Consider the following 18,600-nt stretch of genomic DNA (forward strand, 5'->3'; position numbering starts at 1 on the left):
CAACATTTCTCATATGTCTTAGGCATATAGAATGATTTCATCTAAATAGATGGAAAATTTCCCTAAACGGAACTCAGAACTGGTTCCGAGTTCCGTTTTACTTAAACGGAACTGGGAGATAGGAGTTGATCAAAAACTGAATTAAAGTAGATCCATCACTAGTTACCCATGAAAAAAGACAACTGGCAACATTTCTCATATGTCTTAGGCATATAGAATGATTTTATCCAAAATGATAGAAAATTTCCTTAAACGGAACTGGGAAATGGAAGTCGATCGAAAACTAAATTAAAGAGGATTTACCAATATTAATCCATTAAAAAAGCCAACAGGCAACATTTCTAATATGTCCAAAGCACATTGACAACTTTTATCTAAAAAGATAGAGAATTTCCTTAAACGGAACTCGGAACTGGTTCCGAGTTCCGTTTTACTTAAACGGAAATAGATGTTATTTGAAAACGTATTTAAACTAGCTCTATCACAAATTATACATGAAAAAAAACACAACAGAAAACCGGTTCCGAGTTCCGTTTAGCTTAAACTCGGATAACTGAACTCGGAACTCGAACTCGAACTCGGAACCAACTTCAGCCTCCCGGCATCCACGGGAAAGAAACAACCAGTAAATCTCTGGGAGTTTAAGGTAAGAGAGGCAGTCATGAGTCATTACACAAGGACAAAAACATAAGTAAACTTTACATTTTGTTTTTATCTTACTACATTTAGTACCAGTCTTATGTTTAGTTAGTGAATGTTTCATTAAAAGACCAATGTTATGTTTAGTAAGTGAATACGTCATTAAAGACCAATATTATGTTTAGTTAGTGAATATTAGATTAAAAAAAACAATATTTTGTTTAGATAGTGAATACGTCATTAAAGACCAATGTTATGTTTAGTTAGTGAATACGTCATTAAAGACCAATATCATATTTCAGTCGGTGTATCCTTACTACGTACTGTTCCTGTTGTTTGGGTTTTACTACCCTCGGATGACGATTGTCTACCTTTACCTCTTTGAGTATGATGCAATCTTTTCCCCCTTCATGAAGTATGCTTACCCAGATTTTCCCGAGACAGAAATGGGTGAATATATAAGTGTAAGTAAGACTAGCTGTCATTCCTGCGTTAACATAATTATCTGTTTCCTACAATACAAAGTCAATCAGTGCTTTGATTAACACTTATGTCGTCCACAAACGTCACGTTACTGTGACGAATAGTTTGGATATTCAACCTTTGTCTGTATAACATATGCTTGTTATATTGCATAGCGATATCGTATTGCCTTTGAAATGAGTCTTGGTGGATGTGTATTACGTCACGTACTCTGTTACCTATTGTTAACACACAGGATTGGCTGACTGTTCATAGACCATGAAGCCAAAACCACCAACAAAATAAGCACACGAATTGAATACAAATGAGTTTAAGAGAGATTTCGAGGGCTAATCGTTATCTCCTGGTGACTTAGCACATTTGAAAGTATCATATGGACAGGAGGATTCCCTAGAAAGCCAACCAATCACACACCACGTTAGAATGACATAAAGTGTTGCATCATTCTCATACAACGCAACAAACAATTGGTTAAGAGTGAGAAGTCACTGATCGCCCTAGGGGTAGTGTGTTAGCCATGATACATACAAATCTGGTTCGCACTGGTAATAAAAGCTGTCACAAAACACTGAAGATATGACCACTTGTTGCAACAATATAATTTGTAAGCATATTTTTTGATATACTAGAATGACTCTGTTGAGACTTATCTGTTTACCCATTTACACTTGTTTTCATACAGTTAGTAATGATATGACACATGCATTTAAGTCCAGTCATTATTCAATTCTTATCTACATAATACAATGTAATGTAATGCTATGGTAGATTGTAACTTCCTATTTCTCATTAGTATTCCAGGTTGACTTACACCTTGTTTACGCCGTACTGGCTGGTAGGACAGTATATCTATAAAAGTACGTGGTTTTCTACCCACTACTACATAAGTTGTTACATTCTGCTCGCTTGTGTTGCCAATAGCCTTCAGGAAATGACGTGGATATGGTTAGTTTGTACCAAGTCAATGTCAAAAGGGTAAGTTTTCAGGAAAGGTTTAATATCCAATATTTCCAATTTAAAACATTTGGGTATTACTTCTTTTTGGGATATAGAAATGTATGTTTTTTCGCAATTAAGATTGGTTTTTTTATTCGACCACATTTGGCCTATTCCACTCTCAGTCAGCGGGGTGTTGGATGAATTTATTGATACCCCAAGACTGGTAGTTGCTGTGCAATGCACTATATAACATATCAGGATAGTTTTTGAACTCTGTCACAATAAATATATGAGGCGGAATACTACGTTTGTATATGATGGTTATCAACCCTTCCTTTGCGATGTAAGTCTTATTGTCTTTCTATAGTGACGTCACCAAACATCAGCAGTGCCGTAGGCTGTCCCTTCTCGTTGTGTACTAACGATTTCAAATATAATTCAAACGGAACACTTCATATTAGAAATACTTACAAATGTACACATAAGCGGTAGATATCATTCTGGCCCGTTTTATTATGTTATAATTAGAAAAATGACTACAGACAAATAGTCAAAACGCGCAAATATGCATTATCAAATTTGTCTGTAGTCTTCGGAGTTATAGGGTCGATCAAAACACGGATTAGAGTGTAGAACAAGTAGTTTTGTGTTCAAAAAACTGTTTAAATTTAATCTGCGTTTTAGGTGACTGTGCTATATTACTGTTGCATCTAGTGATCTAAACAAACATGTAGACGACACGCTGTGTAACTGTTATTTGGACTGAACAAGGCCCTATAGTGGCTGAATATCAATTCCATAGAAATGATTTTGGCTCTTTATTTCGGATCATTAATCTACTAGCTTTATAACGTGTCTATCTCATTATATTACTTTAGAAATCTTTTCGTTTTAGATGACTGTGTTATATTCACATTGTGTCTCTTTGTGATAGTAGAATTCTGTCCACTATATATACTGAAATATACCACCAACGATAGCCAGCAGGCCGCCCCATCCGGACACATTATACTAAATATGATTTAGTCATTTAAAATCATCTAACGCCAAGTGTCAAGAACAGAAGAATGAGTACTCTTAATGAGGACAGAATCTACAGCTGTCGTTCTATATCATAGTGGTAAGCACAGTATGGAAGGTTGTGTAAAAGTCATAACCAGTTGTGTATAATTGTCTTTTGTTTCTCCCTACTAGGTTGATTAAAGAAAAGCTGCTGATTCTGTTTGGAGAAATGATCCTGTTTGCCGCATCGTCTGTACTGCCATGGTTTTTTTTACACCTTTTTGTTTTATGATCACGTCGTGTCACTTGTCAGTAGAGGCTGCGTGGATACCTATAAACTGTGGAGAGGATATGTCAAACCAGCAAACATGTACCGACCTTAATGCATTGATCTCAGAACGGCTCATATTTCAAAAAATTTAGGAAATGATGTCATATGGACATCAGTCAATAACTGAATGCTTGTTCAAACTGTTATAGGGATATAAGAAAACACATTATGGGTTCTCTACCATTAAGTCACAGTTCATCTGAATATTCACAACAGTTGTAGTTTTAGGGTCGGAATGCTGATGATTACCACAATAATACGTTTGTTTGAGTTTTACAGCCCATCGACAACTAAGATCATTTAGGGCTAAACTAATATCAATGATCCAGACAGAATGTAAAAAATGATTGCATCTAAAAGATCAGAAAAACGCAAGTAAGAACTAAAACACAGATTGTAAATGTTGATGTTATAAAAGGAGTGTATGGAATAAAATAACTTTGGCTAAAACCCATGAGAAAACTCGGGCACAATGTTGTTGAAACGATAAAATGTTGCGTTGATACCATGATAAGATTGGGAAACGTTTGTATTTTTTCAAATGCCGATTTCTTTGGTTTTATTTAAAATATGATTATGTTTCACGATTTAGAGCTATGTTTCACGATTTAGAGCAAAATATACTTATCTCATATGTGTTTAAAATCAATACAGTGCACTGTGAGAAGAGAATCACAAACATAGCATGTAGGAGGAGCATCCCCTCTGAATAGATAGGGATGACTTAAGTATGTGTGTCCAGTTCGAGAAACTTCCAACAACTTCCTCTCTGCGGTCTCTCCGACTGGACAGTTTGGGATTAAGTGTACGTAGGTTGTATTTTAAACAGTTTATTGTTTGTTTCGGTACCTGTGTTCTGGAATACACAATAATTTTGGTCACTTTGTTCGAATAAACCAAAACCAACATATTATAGTATTGATTCCGATGATGTTATCAATTATGTCGTGATGTTTTATTTTAGTTAAATTCTAGCTGTTTACTATGGTATTACAACAATTGATGATAGCATTATAAATATACCATCTTATTTGGCTTGATATTGTAATGAAAAGTGAAAACAGTTTTAAATGGGGGTATGATACCTCCTGTATCACTAAGATATATACCATAGGCTTATATGTCACCCTGTTTTACACTTTATTAATGGTTATGTCATTGTAGTGTCATCCAACTCAATTACTAACATGCTATTGTTAATTAGTTTTTAATGCATTGTTGAGACAGACAACAGAAGAGTTGTTTAAAATCGTTTATAACATTTTTTTGTTATGGTTGTACCCTAGATTGAACGTTTTCGTATGTTATCTTGATAATGTATTGTTTTTAATAATTTGTATGTATCTATACAGTATAGAGAGTGTGAAATGGATTTATACTAGAGATCATTATATGTATATCGTATCGTAAGCTAAGAAATAGTTTGATTATTTTTTAGAATTTCGTTGGATGACTTGTTTGTAATTTTCTTTATTATTTCACCAATATTAATTATGGTGGTATGTGATTGAGAAGAGACGTGACTTTCTCCGTGTGTAGTGTGCACGTCTACCAGACAGTAATGATACTATTTGTTAGTTTACATTCAATTATGTCTAATAAACTTTTTTTATTTCCTACATTTGGTGTTTTCCTCTTCTGTAATAAAAAGAAGACATCTGTTGATTCCTAAAATCAGGTGCGATACCAGAACTCTAATGTCATCCGTACTTTTATTTCTTTTACAATTTTGTCGTCAAAAATGCTAAAAAGAAAATTGGGCAAAACAAGGATATATGTAAATAAACAATTCATTGAAACAAATTATGTATGTTCCGAAATGATAATTGGCATTACTGAAGTGATACAAAACCACAACCAAGGCGAGGTCAATTCTAATCACATTTGGTGCTAAATGTATAAAAGAGTCATATTTTTTGCAATATCATAATAAGATAGCGCTAGAATCCGTTCCCCTTCAATGTGTTTCCACACATGATTCTTTTAATAAAAAACAAAGATTTAGTCGAGGATAGAAGTGATCCAGGACACTGGTTTGGCTAGTTAGTAATTCCCTAAATAAAGGCGTTTTCTGACAGGAAAAATCCTTGGTAACAAGGATATAAAATTGGAGAATTTGAGTTTGAAATGAAAGAACCGCGTTTGTTCTATCTTCTAGTTGATGGGAACCAAGACTTTAGTTAAGGTAAAAAAAGTTAAGGCTTAAACTTAAGGTTAATATTGCATTTCAAAACTTTATAGGTTTGGTCTATGGAAAATCTTCTAAATGGTTTGACATTAACACGACTCGTGTTCTGGCTCTATTCAGCTTCAATCATTCAACTGATCTCTGATCCGATATTTGACCACTAAACACAATACCTGGTCAATACGTCCGATATTTGACCACAAGACATCATACCTGGTCAATACGTCCGATATTTGACCATAAGACATCATACCCGATCAATATGTCCGATATTTGACCACCAGACAACATACCTGGTCAATACGTCCGATATTTGACCACCAGACACCATACCTGGTCAATACGTCCGATATTTGACCATAAGACATCATATCTGATCCATACATCTGATATTTTACAACAAGACACCATACGTGATCAAAACGTCCGATATTTGACCACTAGACACCATACCTGATCAATACGTCCGATATTTGACCACTAGACACCATACCTGGTCAATACGTCCGATATTTGACCATAAGACATCATATCTGATCCATACATCTGATATTTTACAACAAGACACCATACGTGATCAAAACGTCCGATATTTGACCACAAGACACCATACCTGATCAATACGTCCGATATTTGACCACTAGACACCATATCTCGTCAATACATCCAATATTTGACCACTAGACATCATACGTGATCAATATATACGATATTTGCCCACAAGACACCATACCTGATCAATACGTCCGATATTTGACCACTAGACACCATATCTCGTCAATTCATCCGATATTTGACCGCTAGACATTATAACTGGTTAATACGTCCGATATTTGACCACTAGACACCATACCTGGTCAATACATCCAATATTTGACCACAAGACACCATACCTGATCAATACGTCCGATATTTGACCACTAGACACCATATCTCGTCAATTCATCCGATATTTGACCGCTAGACATTATAACTGGTTAATACGTCCGATATTTGACCACTAGACACCATACCTGGTCAATACATCCAATATTTGACCACTAGACATCATACGTGATCAATACATCCGATATTTGACCACAATACACCATACCTGATCAATACGTCCGATTTTTGACCACTAGACAATATACCTAGGTAATGGTTGATACAGACTTTTTTGTGACAGGAGAGAAAATGTAGCGGCCAGACCGGGATTGGAACCTGGGACAATCCGAACACTAGCCGAGTTCTCTACCGACTCAGCTACCTGGTCACCGATAATCGACCCAGTTTAATCCCGCTACACTCCTCCCTCCTTTCTCGAAGTCTTCGCCCTCGAGGACATACGAGACCCTTCCAAACACCACCACGGTGATTTATTAAGTTCAGCGCCAATTCTGTAACAGGAGAAGAGAAAATGTAGCGGCCAGACCGGGATTCGAACCCGGAACCCTCCGAATACTAACCGAGTGCTCTACCGACTGAGCTACCTGGTCACCGATGATCGATCCAGTCCAATCCTGCTACATTTGATATGTTTGTAGTATCCAAGTATTCTAAACAGATATAATAACAATTGAAGCAACCAAATAGCCACTTACTTAGGCATTGCACATTCACATAAGATCACGCACTGTCGGTTATAACACGTAGTAAGGAGTTTTGATGATACCCAGCGAATTTCATAAAATACATTGTACCATTGACAACACGTAGAGTGGTGGTGTAAATACCAAAAACATATTTACAACAATGTTGTCTATGTTGACAGGCAGAGGGACCTCCAGTTTAAAGGCATTTCCCCTTGGCTAACTACTTTTAAGCGTATTCTTTTAAACATGATATTTTTGCATCAACACGAACTTTAAACATTATATCATGATTTGATGTGATCAGTTTTCCAAATTGATGTTATTTAATATGATTTTTGAAAAAATGAAAATGAGCATTTTTACCTATTTTTTCGAAAATCAGGCATTCAAAACCTAAGTGCATTTTGTTTTATCAATATATAAGTTGAAATATTATTTTTTTTCTTTCAAAAATTGTACTCAAACCATCTGAAAATTACTTAACTTTTATAACATATCAAAGTTATTCTGCTGTTTTAACTATTTAAGAGTTTATCTAAAAGCCCCTTTAGGGACATACAGAGGTACATCTGCCTATCGTAAAAATGACGAAGTTGTCAATTTCTATGTATATATGTTTCTGTATATACACACACACTACCTCACCCATTAGTCAAAGCACTCAACCGGAACGAATACATACCCGATAATAAAACAACCCGTCACTGACTACTATAAACATGACGAAAGAAAAAAACCCTGAAAATCCCTACTTTCGGTTTGGCTTACAAATACGTAAAATACACGTCCTTATAACATAAGTAAAGCGGCAGTAAATGTGAGTATTATCTAATATGTCTTACCTGTATATAAGGTATAGTTCAAGGCTCATATTCTTATGTCTTCAGTTGATATTCTGTATATGCGAGTGTATCTCTATTATTAGCGTTGTACTCTGGAAACTATTGGTTTGTATCACATGGGACCACTCTATGTTCCCCAGCCTAAGAAAATGTCTGATCAGAAACACTGTAGAAGTTTGTTACATTAACAAGTCAGTTATACATACTTATGCTACAGTATATTGGCGTTTAAGTTTGTTACGACACTACCCTGTTTACATTTCTGATCAGCCATGAATCCTCGTAAATGTCACTCACCTGTTACTAAACAATAATAACATATATCTTCAGGGAGTAAGACGTATGCATGTACTGTATTCGATATATCACACCTGGGGATAGCTCCTTATAACCATCACAAAGACTAAATGTAAAACAATCAGCACTCTGGTGTAAAGTATGGTCGCATCGAACTAGTTAGACATATCATGCAATAAGTAAGGTACTGATATATAATCTAACTTTATAAATATAATTAACTAAGGCCCATTTCGGAAGGTAATAATTACAACAATGAATGGGAATTATTGGAATGTATCTATTGGAGTGACTCAAGTATGATAAACCAACCAGAAATATTTATTGCTTAAAATTTTAGGTCAGACTTTGATATACTTGATTGGTGTCACTGTCCATATTAAGGTGAAGGCGTCTCAGGTAAAATTGTCTACATTCTGTAAATTTATTGGAATACTGCCACAGTGAGGAATTCCACTGTGAACACAATACATGGTATTGGTTACGTGTGTATAGTCAACACAGTCAACCATTCGTGTCGGGTTAAGTGGTGATTATAAATAAAGATTGCGTGGATTTATACATATATGGTTTCCATTTTGTGTTTGATTTACGAATTGTCATTTTTAATTTTAGACAATAATGATTAAACATTAATCACTAATTCAAAGTAACTTACTTATAGTGTTTAGGGATTTGGGTACCGCAGTTTCTCCGTATGACCCTAGACTAAACTATTCAATCAAGTAATGACTGGTTTTCAGGATAAAGCCCTGCTATGTTGACAGAGGAACATGGGGATGCGCAGTGTGGAATCTGCTTTGAGCTGCTGGTTGAGCCCACCACACTGGTTTGTGGTCACACGTTTTGTAGACATTGTCTGGCCCAGTGGACTGTCTCCAGTGGTAAACGATTATGTCCTAACTGTAAAGTGGAATGGCGGGGCTCACCAAAAGTTAACATCCTTATCAGGTAGACGGGCCATTTAAAGTCTTCTATGACCTGTCACACTCCTTGTTTGCTGTCAGTAGAATTTGGTATTTTTACGACTGTAATTTTACCTTTGATATAAATTTGTTTACACTATTTGTGTTCTTTGCTGAACAATATATCAAGCGTTTAATTGACTTTCATTATCACCATGTAATGGTCCATACATTCATTGCCTTTGCTATCATTTACTAAAATTCTTGTTATGCGAATAATTACATTTGTTTCAGGCAATGTTAGTTGACATTCACTTGTCTCAAGATATACGAGTTTATATATCATTCAATACCACTTCCAATATCACGATACAAATCATAGACGTAAATACTATGTCATTTTGAGTTTTGGTTCATAACATTTGTGATTGGCTCAAGTCAGGGGGAACTAAAGATGTAACTAATAACCATTCATTAGACATTTGCTTTATAATCTACATTAAATTCAAAATATAATTTTTGATCGATCAGTCACAAATTTCTGTTTATAGAAATATGTTGGAGAATGCCTACTCTCAAAAGCTAGCACAAAGGATACGAGAGGTGAAAACAGACGAGAATCGACGTCTAATTGCAATGTTTGATACTATGACAAGTGATGCTGCTCGTCGTGAAATAATGCTTATGTTGCAAAATGGCGTCCAAGCAGGCCGCGGTACCCTCGAACAAAACAATGACGCAAGATGCAAGTATTTCTCCACGGGAATCGCCATAGGAGTCCTGGTTAGTATCGTTAAGATAACTGATTATACGGTGTTGTAGATCTCACATGTCATCGGTTTATCATACGAATCTTTAAAAGGTTATTTCACGATATGTAATGGTGTATCAGTGTAAGTTATGGTCAATTAACACGAAAGTTGGTGATTCCCCGCTGATCACCTAGACGACCAAGGTTCGTTTACCTTGGCTGATGTTAAACGATATAGGGCTACGTACGGGGCTCCAGTTTGCAACTACAATATCATCGTGTGTTTTCAAGTGAACCAATCAGTGAGATAAATCTGACATCACTTTCTTTTTGTTGTATTGTATCAAAATGAAAAAAAGAGGGGCATTAAAATATCTGTCAGAAGGCAGTCGTCGTCGTTTTCTACGAATGAAGAATGGGGAATATTCTACTTTAGATTTTCATTCAGTGTTATTTTACATGATGATATATAATGAAATCCTGTATATCCACAATGATAATGGCCGCTATTGTCTTTCAAATGCACAATTTATTGTTTTTATCTTGTGCTAATAAATCAATCCCACTTATCTGCAGGCATTTCTTATTTTTATTTACGGTTCGTTTCACACCTGTCTATTGATAGGTCATCTGTATCCTTGCCTATATTAGGAATCTCGGCCAGAGGAACCTCATCGACACACCAGTGAAGGAATGGAACACTGATGACGTCATACAGTGGATGGGTCAGCTTGGTTCGTGGGCAGAGCGTTACTCCGACACGATCAGAAACAACGGCATTGGTACAGTCACCTTAATCAGACATGTTCGCCATTCATAACTAACATTATGCTAGATGACATTTTATTCGCGCCAAATAAGTTAAGACTTAACCCAGAAAATGACATATCTTTGTACTTAAGCTGTTTTTGACAAAACAGACAACGCTTACTATTTTTGGACGTATGGTTGTTTTCTCTTGTTACACGTCTCAGATAAAAAATTTTATCTGATCTGACGATTTTGTAGATTTTCGTTGTTTAAATATCTGAATTCTGTAAAAAATGACAAAGTGAAAGAATTATTTTTTTAGGAATACAATTGTATATGTAAAATTGTGCGCCTTTTAAGATCAGATAATTTATGAAAAACGAAACGATTAAGAATTATCTAATATAAAAATTTCATTGGTAAGATCCCTGGTTATATATAGGATCTTATATGAGTGTTCATTTCATATGAGATTGTATGAAACAAGTCTAAGAAGAATGTTGCGAGCCTTGGCGAGCAAAAATTAAAACCTCGAGACGAGTTTCATAAAATCTCATATGAAATTAACACAAATTTAAGATACTTTTTATCACATAACTACAAAAACCTGCATAATAAAGAATTTCACGTCGAAATGTTTTCCGAAAATCCAGCACAGACTGCAATTTTGTCCCGCCGTCCTCGTTATCCTGACGTTATTTTATTATTTATGTCTGACGTCACAATGAATTTCCAGCTAAAGAATATCGCTCAAGGTCATATTACACTAGTGACATGCGTAGAAAATATTACACGGGTGAAATCACTGGATATCAGGCGGATAATGTGATAAAAAAAGTGTTGAAAGTTGTTCTATTACTTGTTTTCTTCATTCAGTATCGATATATTTGCTAAATACTTCTGACGGCCTATATTGTTGCAGCAACATAACGCCTTATACGGAACTAGCCTATCAATTACACCAGACCTATGATTAATATGTATCTATGTCGTGTTGGAGACTCCTATACCCGTGTCTATTGCAGACGGCAGAATGTTGTTAGTGATGAAGGAGTCTGATGTAATACATACACTTCACCTGACTGATGAGTTACAGAGACGAGTATTTCTCAGTGAAATAGCTGTACTAGCGTCTACAGGAAACAAGCCACCTAAAGATCTGTGGGAGTATAAGGTATGTAGTCATGTTATGATAAAGGCATACGAATGTCTCTGGTATCCTTTATTCACACTTATTATGTTATTTTCAGCTCAAGAAGGAAATGAAAATTTTCCTTGGCTGTCAACAACGTTTGATTTAATTAGCTTTTGTTGGTTAACATTGGGAATAACCAGGGTTATTTAAGGAAAGCCTGGAAACTTTGAGAAATAGGTGTTACGTGATAACTACATAACTATCCCGCACGGGTTTCGAACTTGCTAAACAGTGTTGAAGGGCTTATAGCAATATGCCGGTACACCATGCCATCTGGAAACCGCGGTCCGAAAGTACTTCAACAATGTTTGATAATATAAGTGTTCATAGGCTGAGGTTCTAATGAAACACAAACAAGTTTTAAATGTGCAAATTTTTCTTCCATTTTCAGTCGAAGTATCCTTTCTTCACACTTGTCATGTTCTTCGGCTTCAAGCTTTGCCCTCGTGTCACCATAGCATACCTCTACCTGTTTGAATACACCACTGTCTATCTGCCGTTCATGAACTACGCTTGTCCAGAGTTTACTAACCAGGGAATGACACACGCAACTGCTGTAAGTAGCATCATACATCTACATTATAAATTATCAATCATGCTTATGAGAAAATTATATAATCTAAACTTGTGATTAGTGATTCTTTGTATCAAGTGATGTACTTGTAACCAAAAATTAAAAAATCCGCTTTTGCATAGATTTATGTCGTGTGGAATGTGCGGAATCTGCCTTTATCGAAGAAGCCACATTCCGTCATAGTTGTAATTGTTTTGTTTTATGTGGCATATTCGTCAGGGCATGTAGTTAGGTTACAGTCTGAGTTGTGTGACCGCACTAAGTTTCATTAGTTTCGGTATGTAAGATATGTTATGAAAAACCCAAACGAACAAACAAAAATAACGGAAAAACCAAAAAAAACAAAATATGCGTAACATTAAATTCCACATTGATTTTGGCAAACAATAATAAAAAAATGTATGCATACGAATGTTGCAATATGAATAGAATACAATTGTAATGTTGCAAAAAACTATCATGCCAATCGAAAACTTTTGTCAGTTTTCCAGAGTAGTCAGCACGATTTGTCAGCAGTACTGGTTATTTGGAAGATATGATGGTAATCGTTAAAGTTTTTTTTCAGTTTTCCAGAGTGGCCACCACGATTTGTCTGCCGTACTGGTTATTTGGAAGATATGCCTTAGCATGGTCGAGTACTCATTACTTTGTCAGTAGATACATCGTACTGATCTGTGTCCTCGCAACTGTTTATGATGTCATGTGGTATCTTCCAATCTTCATGCGCAAATGGACCTTAAAGTAAGTAGTGTTACCTGGATATGACGTACACATGAAACAGACTTACAAAATACTTTATGTAATATCACATGGATTGCAATTTTCTGTTATTAAACCATGCTGTGTACAGTTTAAACATAAATTTGAACACAAAGGGTATACTTTAAAATGGCCATGTTTATTGTATTATTTTATACAATCAAACCGTGTTATCTCAGAGCAAAAACTCTTATCAACAAATGCACTTATTTACCGGTAATCGTAATCGCCACAGGAAAGTCAATTAATGATTTCAATGATAATATGGATTATTTTGCATTTAAAATCAACAGTTTTATGTATAACAGATTCCCGTGATCCTCACAATAGAAACTAAAACTGGTATTTGTGTATTTCAGAGACGTACATGCCCATGTCGTAGTCTACCTGAGGGTGCTGCTATTAATCCTGCTCTCTACCATAATGCCTTGGTTCGTGTATAACTTCTACTTCTATGACCATCTCTTGTCCTTGGTTCTCCTGTACCCCACAAGTATCCACACAATTTGGAAAAGATTGACGACAGTGACAGTGCCCATACTGTAATGAGTTACATATTATAACACCCCCACCTCACCTTCTTGCTTCTCTGTTAATATTTATAGCATAATTCCAAAGGCATCCAATGACTTCGTCATATGTCACTAGTGTACTAACCTGGAGATATTTTCATTGGTTCTAAATTCATTTTGACGTCATAGATTGACCTTTATAAAAAATGACGTGACGTCATGATTCAGGGACGTTGGTACAAAACACATTTTGACGTTGAGATTTCTCAAAATATAGGTGATTGTAGCTATGTGATAAAACATACCTTAAATGTGTGTTCATTTCATATGTATTGTTGTTGTTTACATAGTAGTAGTGATAATGGTCTTCATTCTGATTAACATCTCAATATATCTTTGGCCAAGGAAATTAATATACATGTAACTGCAAATATATGCAAAACATTAATTTGGGAAAAGAAAATCGCTCTGTGAGTTTTCTTTGTCTGGATGTCTAGATTACCTACATTAGTTTAAATATTCTAGTGCTAATGGTAATATTCATGATTCATATGTCTTTCATACCTACGGGTGTAATACTGGCTGGTCTAGGGCAATGCACTCATGTTGCATGAGGCTGCATTGCATGGCTACCGATGCAATTAAGCCTCGTGACGTCACAGCGTCAACAAAATTACTATTTCCTCGGTAAAATTTTAACAATTTTTTTCACAAACTTGCCTGGTTGTGCACAAGAAGATGCAAACAACGGAATTTGTGTTGAAAATATCACGTTATTCTTCATGTATAAAATATTGACTTGCAGTCGAGGTATTCTTCGAATTTATTTCAAAATGGTGTGATATTATAGCTGTAAAATTACAATAAAAAGTCGAGGTATGAAAGAAAAATACTCTTTCATAAGTGGATATGAAGGATAGGGATATTCTACCCGAGGGTCACAAAATGTAGTTAAACCCGAGGCTTCCTATCCTTCATATCCACATATAAAAGAGTCTTATATTACTTCACCACTGGAGATTGTCTATCAAGTTTAAAAATAGATATTTAAATCATAAGCCAACTACGTCAAACAGACGTAAATAAAATTATGTGCCACACAAAAAGACACGTACACTTATATAACAAGGATGGTTAGCTAGCAAGTAATACCTGTAAGGCTTTAAGGTCGACTTATATAACACGGATTGTTAGCTAGCAAGCATTATTTGTATGGCTTTAGGTCGACTTATATAACACGGATGGTTAGCTAGCAAGTATTACCTGTATGGCTTTAGGTCGACGTAATTACAATGGATCGTTAGCTAGCAAGTAATACCTGTATGGCTTTAGGTCGACTTATATAACACGGATGGTTAACTAGCAAGTAATACCTGTAGGGCTTTTGGTCGACTTATATAACCCCGATGGTTAGCTATCAAGTAATACATGTAGGGCTTAAGGTCGACTTATATACAACGGATCGTTAGCTATCAAGTAATACCTGTATGACTTTAGGTCGACTTATATTACACGGATGGTTAGCTAGCAAGTATTACCTGTATGACTTTTGGTCGACTTATATACAATGGATCGTTAGCTATCAAGTAATACCTGTATGACTTTAGGTCGACTTATATAACACGGATGTTTAGCTAGCAAGTATTACCTGTATGACTATTGGTCGACTTATATACAACGGATGGTTAGCTATCAAGTAATACCTGTATGACTGTAGGTCGACTTATATAATACGGATCGTTAGCTAGCAAGTAATACATGTATGGCTTTAGGTCGACTTATATAATACGGATCGTTAGCTAGCAAGTAATGCATGTATGGCTTTTTGTCGACTTATATAACAAGGATGGTTAGCTAGCGAGTATTAACTGTAAGGCTATAGGTTAACTTATATACAACGGACGGTTAGTTATCAAGTAATACCTGTATGACTGTAGGTCGACTTATATAACACGGATCGTTAGCAAGCAAGTAATACATGTATGGCTTTTTGTCGACTTATATATCACGGATGGTTAGCTAGCAAGTAATACCTGTAGGGCTTTAGGTCGACTTATATAACTCGGATTGTTAGTTAGCAAGTAATACTTGTATTGCTTTAGGTCGACTTATATAACACGGATGGTTTGCTAGCAAGTATTACCTGTATGGCTTTAGGTCGACTTATATATCACGGATGGTTAGCTAGCAAGTAATACCTGTAGGGCTTTAGGTCGACTTATATACAATGGATCGTTAGCTAGCAAGTAATATATGTATGGCTTTAGGTCGACTTATATAACACGGATGGTTAGCTAGCAAGTATTACCTGTATGGCTTTAGGTCGACTTATATAACACGGATCGTTAGTTAGCAAGTAATACCTGTATGGCTTTAGGTCGAGTTATATAACACGGATCGTTAGTTAACAAGTATTACCTGTATGGCTTTAGGTCGAGTTATATAACACGGATGGTTAACTAGCAAGTAATACCTGTATGGCTTTAGGTCGACTTATATAACACGGATCGTTAGCTAGCAAGTATTACCTGTATGGCTTTACGTCGACTTATATAACACGGATCGTTAGCTAGCAAGTATTACCTGTATGGCTTTACGTCGACTTATATAACACGGATCGTTAGCTAGCAAGTATTACCTGTATGGCTTTAGGTCGACTTATATAACACGGATCGTTAGTTAGCAAGTATTACCTGTATGGCTTTAGGTCGACTTATATAACACGGATCGTTAGCTAGCAAGTAATACTTGTATGGCTTTACGTCGACTTATATAACACGGATCGTTAGCTAGCAAGTATTACCTGTATGGCTTTAGGTCGACTTATATAACACGCATCGTTAGCTAGCAAGTATTACCTGTATGGCTTTACGTCGACTTATATAACACGGATCGTTAGCTAGCAAGTATTACCTGTATGGCTTTAGGTCGACTTATATAACACGGATCGTTAGCTAGCAAGTATTACCTGTATGGCTTTAGGTCGACTTATATAACACGGATCGTTAGTTAGCAAGTATTACCTGTATGGCTTTACGTCGACTTATATAACACGGATCGTTAGCTAGCAAGTATTACCTGTATGGCTTTAGGTCGACTTATATAACACGGATCGTTAACTAGCAAGTAATACCTGTATGGCTTTAGGTCGACTTATATAACACGGATCGTTAGCTAGCAAGTAATACCTGTATGGCTTTAGGTCGAGTTATATAACACGGATGGTTAACTAGCAAGTAATACCTGTATGGCTTTTGGTCGACTTATATAACACGGATGTTTAGCTAGCAAGTAATATATGTATGGCTTTAGGTCGACTTATATACAACGGATGGTTATCAAGCAAGTAATACCTGCATAACTTTAGGTCGACTTATATAACACGGATGGTTAGCTATCAAGTAATACCTGTATGGCTTTAGGTCGACTTATATACAACGGATCGTTAGATTGCATGTAATACATTTATGCTGTAGGTCGACCTATTGCAACGGATGGTTAGCTAGCAAGTATTACCTGTATGACTTTTGGTCGACTTATATACAACGGATGGTTAGCTAGCAAGTTATACCTGTATGGCTTTAGGTCGACTTATATACAACGGATGGTTAGCTAGCAAGTATTACCTGTATGGCTTTAGGTCGACTTATATAACACGGATGTTTAGCTAGCAAGTATTACCTGTATGACTTTTGGTCGACTTATATACAACGGATGGTTAGCTAGCAAGTTATACCTGTATGGCTTTAGGTCGACTTATATACAACGGATGGTTAGCTAGCAAGTAATACCTGTATGGCTTTAGGTCGACTTATATAACACGGATCGTTAGCTAGCAAGTAATACATGTATGGCTTTAGGTCGACTTATTTACAACGGATGGTTAGCTATCAAGTAATACCTGTATGGCTTCACGTCGACTTATATAACACGGATGGTTAGCTAGCAAGTATTACCTGTATGACTTTTGGTCGACTTATATACAACGGATGGTTAGCTAACGAGTATTACCTGTATGGCTTTAGGTTAAGTTATATAACACGGATGGTTAACTAGCAAGTAATACCTGTATGGCTTTAGGTCGACTTATATAACACGGATCGTTAGCTAGCAAGTAATACCTGTATGACTTTAGGTCGACTTATATAATACGGATCGTTAGCTAGCAAGTAATACATGTATGGCTTTTTGTCGACTTATATAACAAGGATGGTTAGCTAGCGAGTAATACCTGTATGGCTTTTGGTAGAACATTCTTGTAAATCATCTAACATGGTATATCCATGTATGCATCCGTTCCATGCAGTTAAAGTACTTATGTGCTGTGTGTATGGGTAGTAGGTTACGCGTGGTATGACAGTTGTGTGCATGCATGAATGAGAATATGTAAGGTAGAATGACGTCTTCATATACAAGTAAAACTATTTATAAAAAACATGCATTTCTGTATCTTTGATCTATGAATAGACAACATGTTGTTGTATTGGAATGTGATAAAGGTTTTTGTTATAGAATGTGAAAGTAAGGTGAGAGCTGGCTTGGGTGACGACATTGTTCATATTCTTGAAAATGTGACATTGTTCATATTCTTGAAGATGTTTACCTGTTCTGGGAATTACATTTTTGTCTGTGTTAAGATAAATAGATAATTTCTAGTACATTACAACTTAATCATCTATCTTTAATGCATGTGTTATAATACATTCTTTTTATTCTTTCTTACTTTTGTGTATCTGTTACAAGTGATATGTTACATAACAATTTGTGAATGTTATTGATACATCCTTACTGTGATATTTTATGTAAAAAATTGAAATGAGGTGTAGTGCGTATAGGCTGTATTAAAATATGCTGTATCA

At 35.8% G+C, this 18,600-nt stretch overlaps 1 protein-coding gene and 1 long non-coding RNA gene across 3 annotated transcripts; both read left to right on the forward strand.

Moving 5' to 3' along the window:
• Window positions 1-1,587: 1,587 nt before the first annotated feature.
• LOC138317068 (uncharacterized) lies at window positions 1,588-5,005 on the forward strand. Its single transcript, XR_011207706.1, has 3 exons — window positions 1,588-1,726; window positions 1,916-2,097; window positions 3,256-5,005. It is a non-coding gene; the product is annotated as an uncharacterized lncRNA (long non-coding RNA).
• Window positions 5,006-7,869: 2,864 nt separating this feature from the next.
• LOC138316320 (bifunctional apoptosis regulator-like) lies at window positions 7,870-18,600 on the forward strand. 2 transcript variants are annotated; one of them, XM_069257986.1, is made up of 8 exons: window positions 7,870-7,973; window positions 9,039-9,246; window positions 9,752-9,983; window positions 10,577-10,733; window positions 11,727-11,875; window positions 12,288-12,452; window positions 13,036-13,211; window positions 13,589-18,600. In XM_069257986.1, exons 2-8 carry the CDS (start codon window positions 9,053-9,055, stop codon window positions 13,773-13,775), a joined length of 1,260 nt encoding a protein of 419 aa, XP_069114087.1. In that variant the 5' UTR covers window positions 7,870-7,973; window positions 9,039-9,052; the 3' UTR covers window positions 13,776-18,600. The 2 variants fall into 2 exon arrangements, with proteins under 2 accessions (XP_069114087.1, XP_069114088.1); XM_069257987.1 differs by lacking the exon at window positions 7,870-7,973 and adding an exon at window positions 8,636-8,694.

This window comes from Argopecten irradians, chromosome 2, assembly GCF_041381155.1.
Source record: "Argopecten irradians isolate NY chromosome 2, Ai_NY, whole genome shotgun sequence".
In the NCBI taxonomy this organism is placed as follows: domain Eukaryota; kingdom Metazoa; phylum Mollusca; class Bivalvia; order Pectinida; family Pectinidae; genus Argopecten; species Argopecten irradians.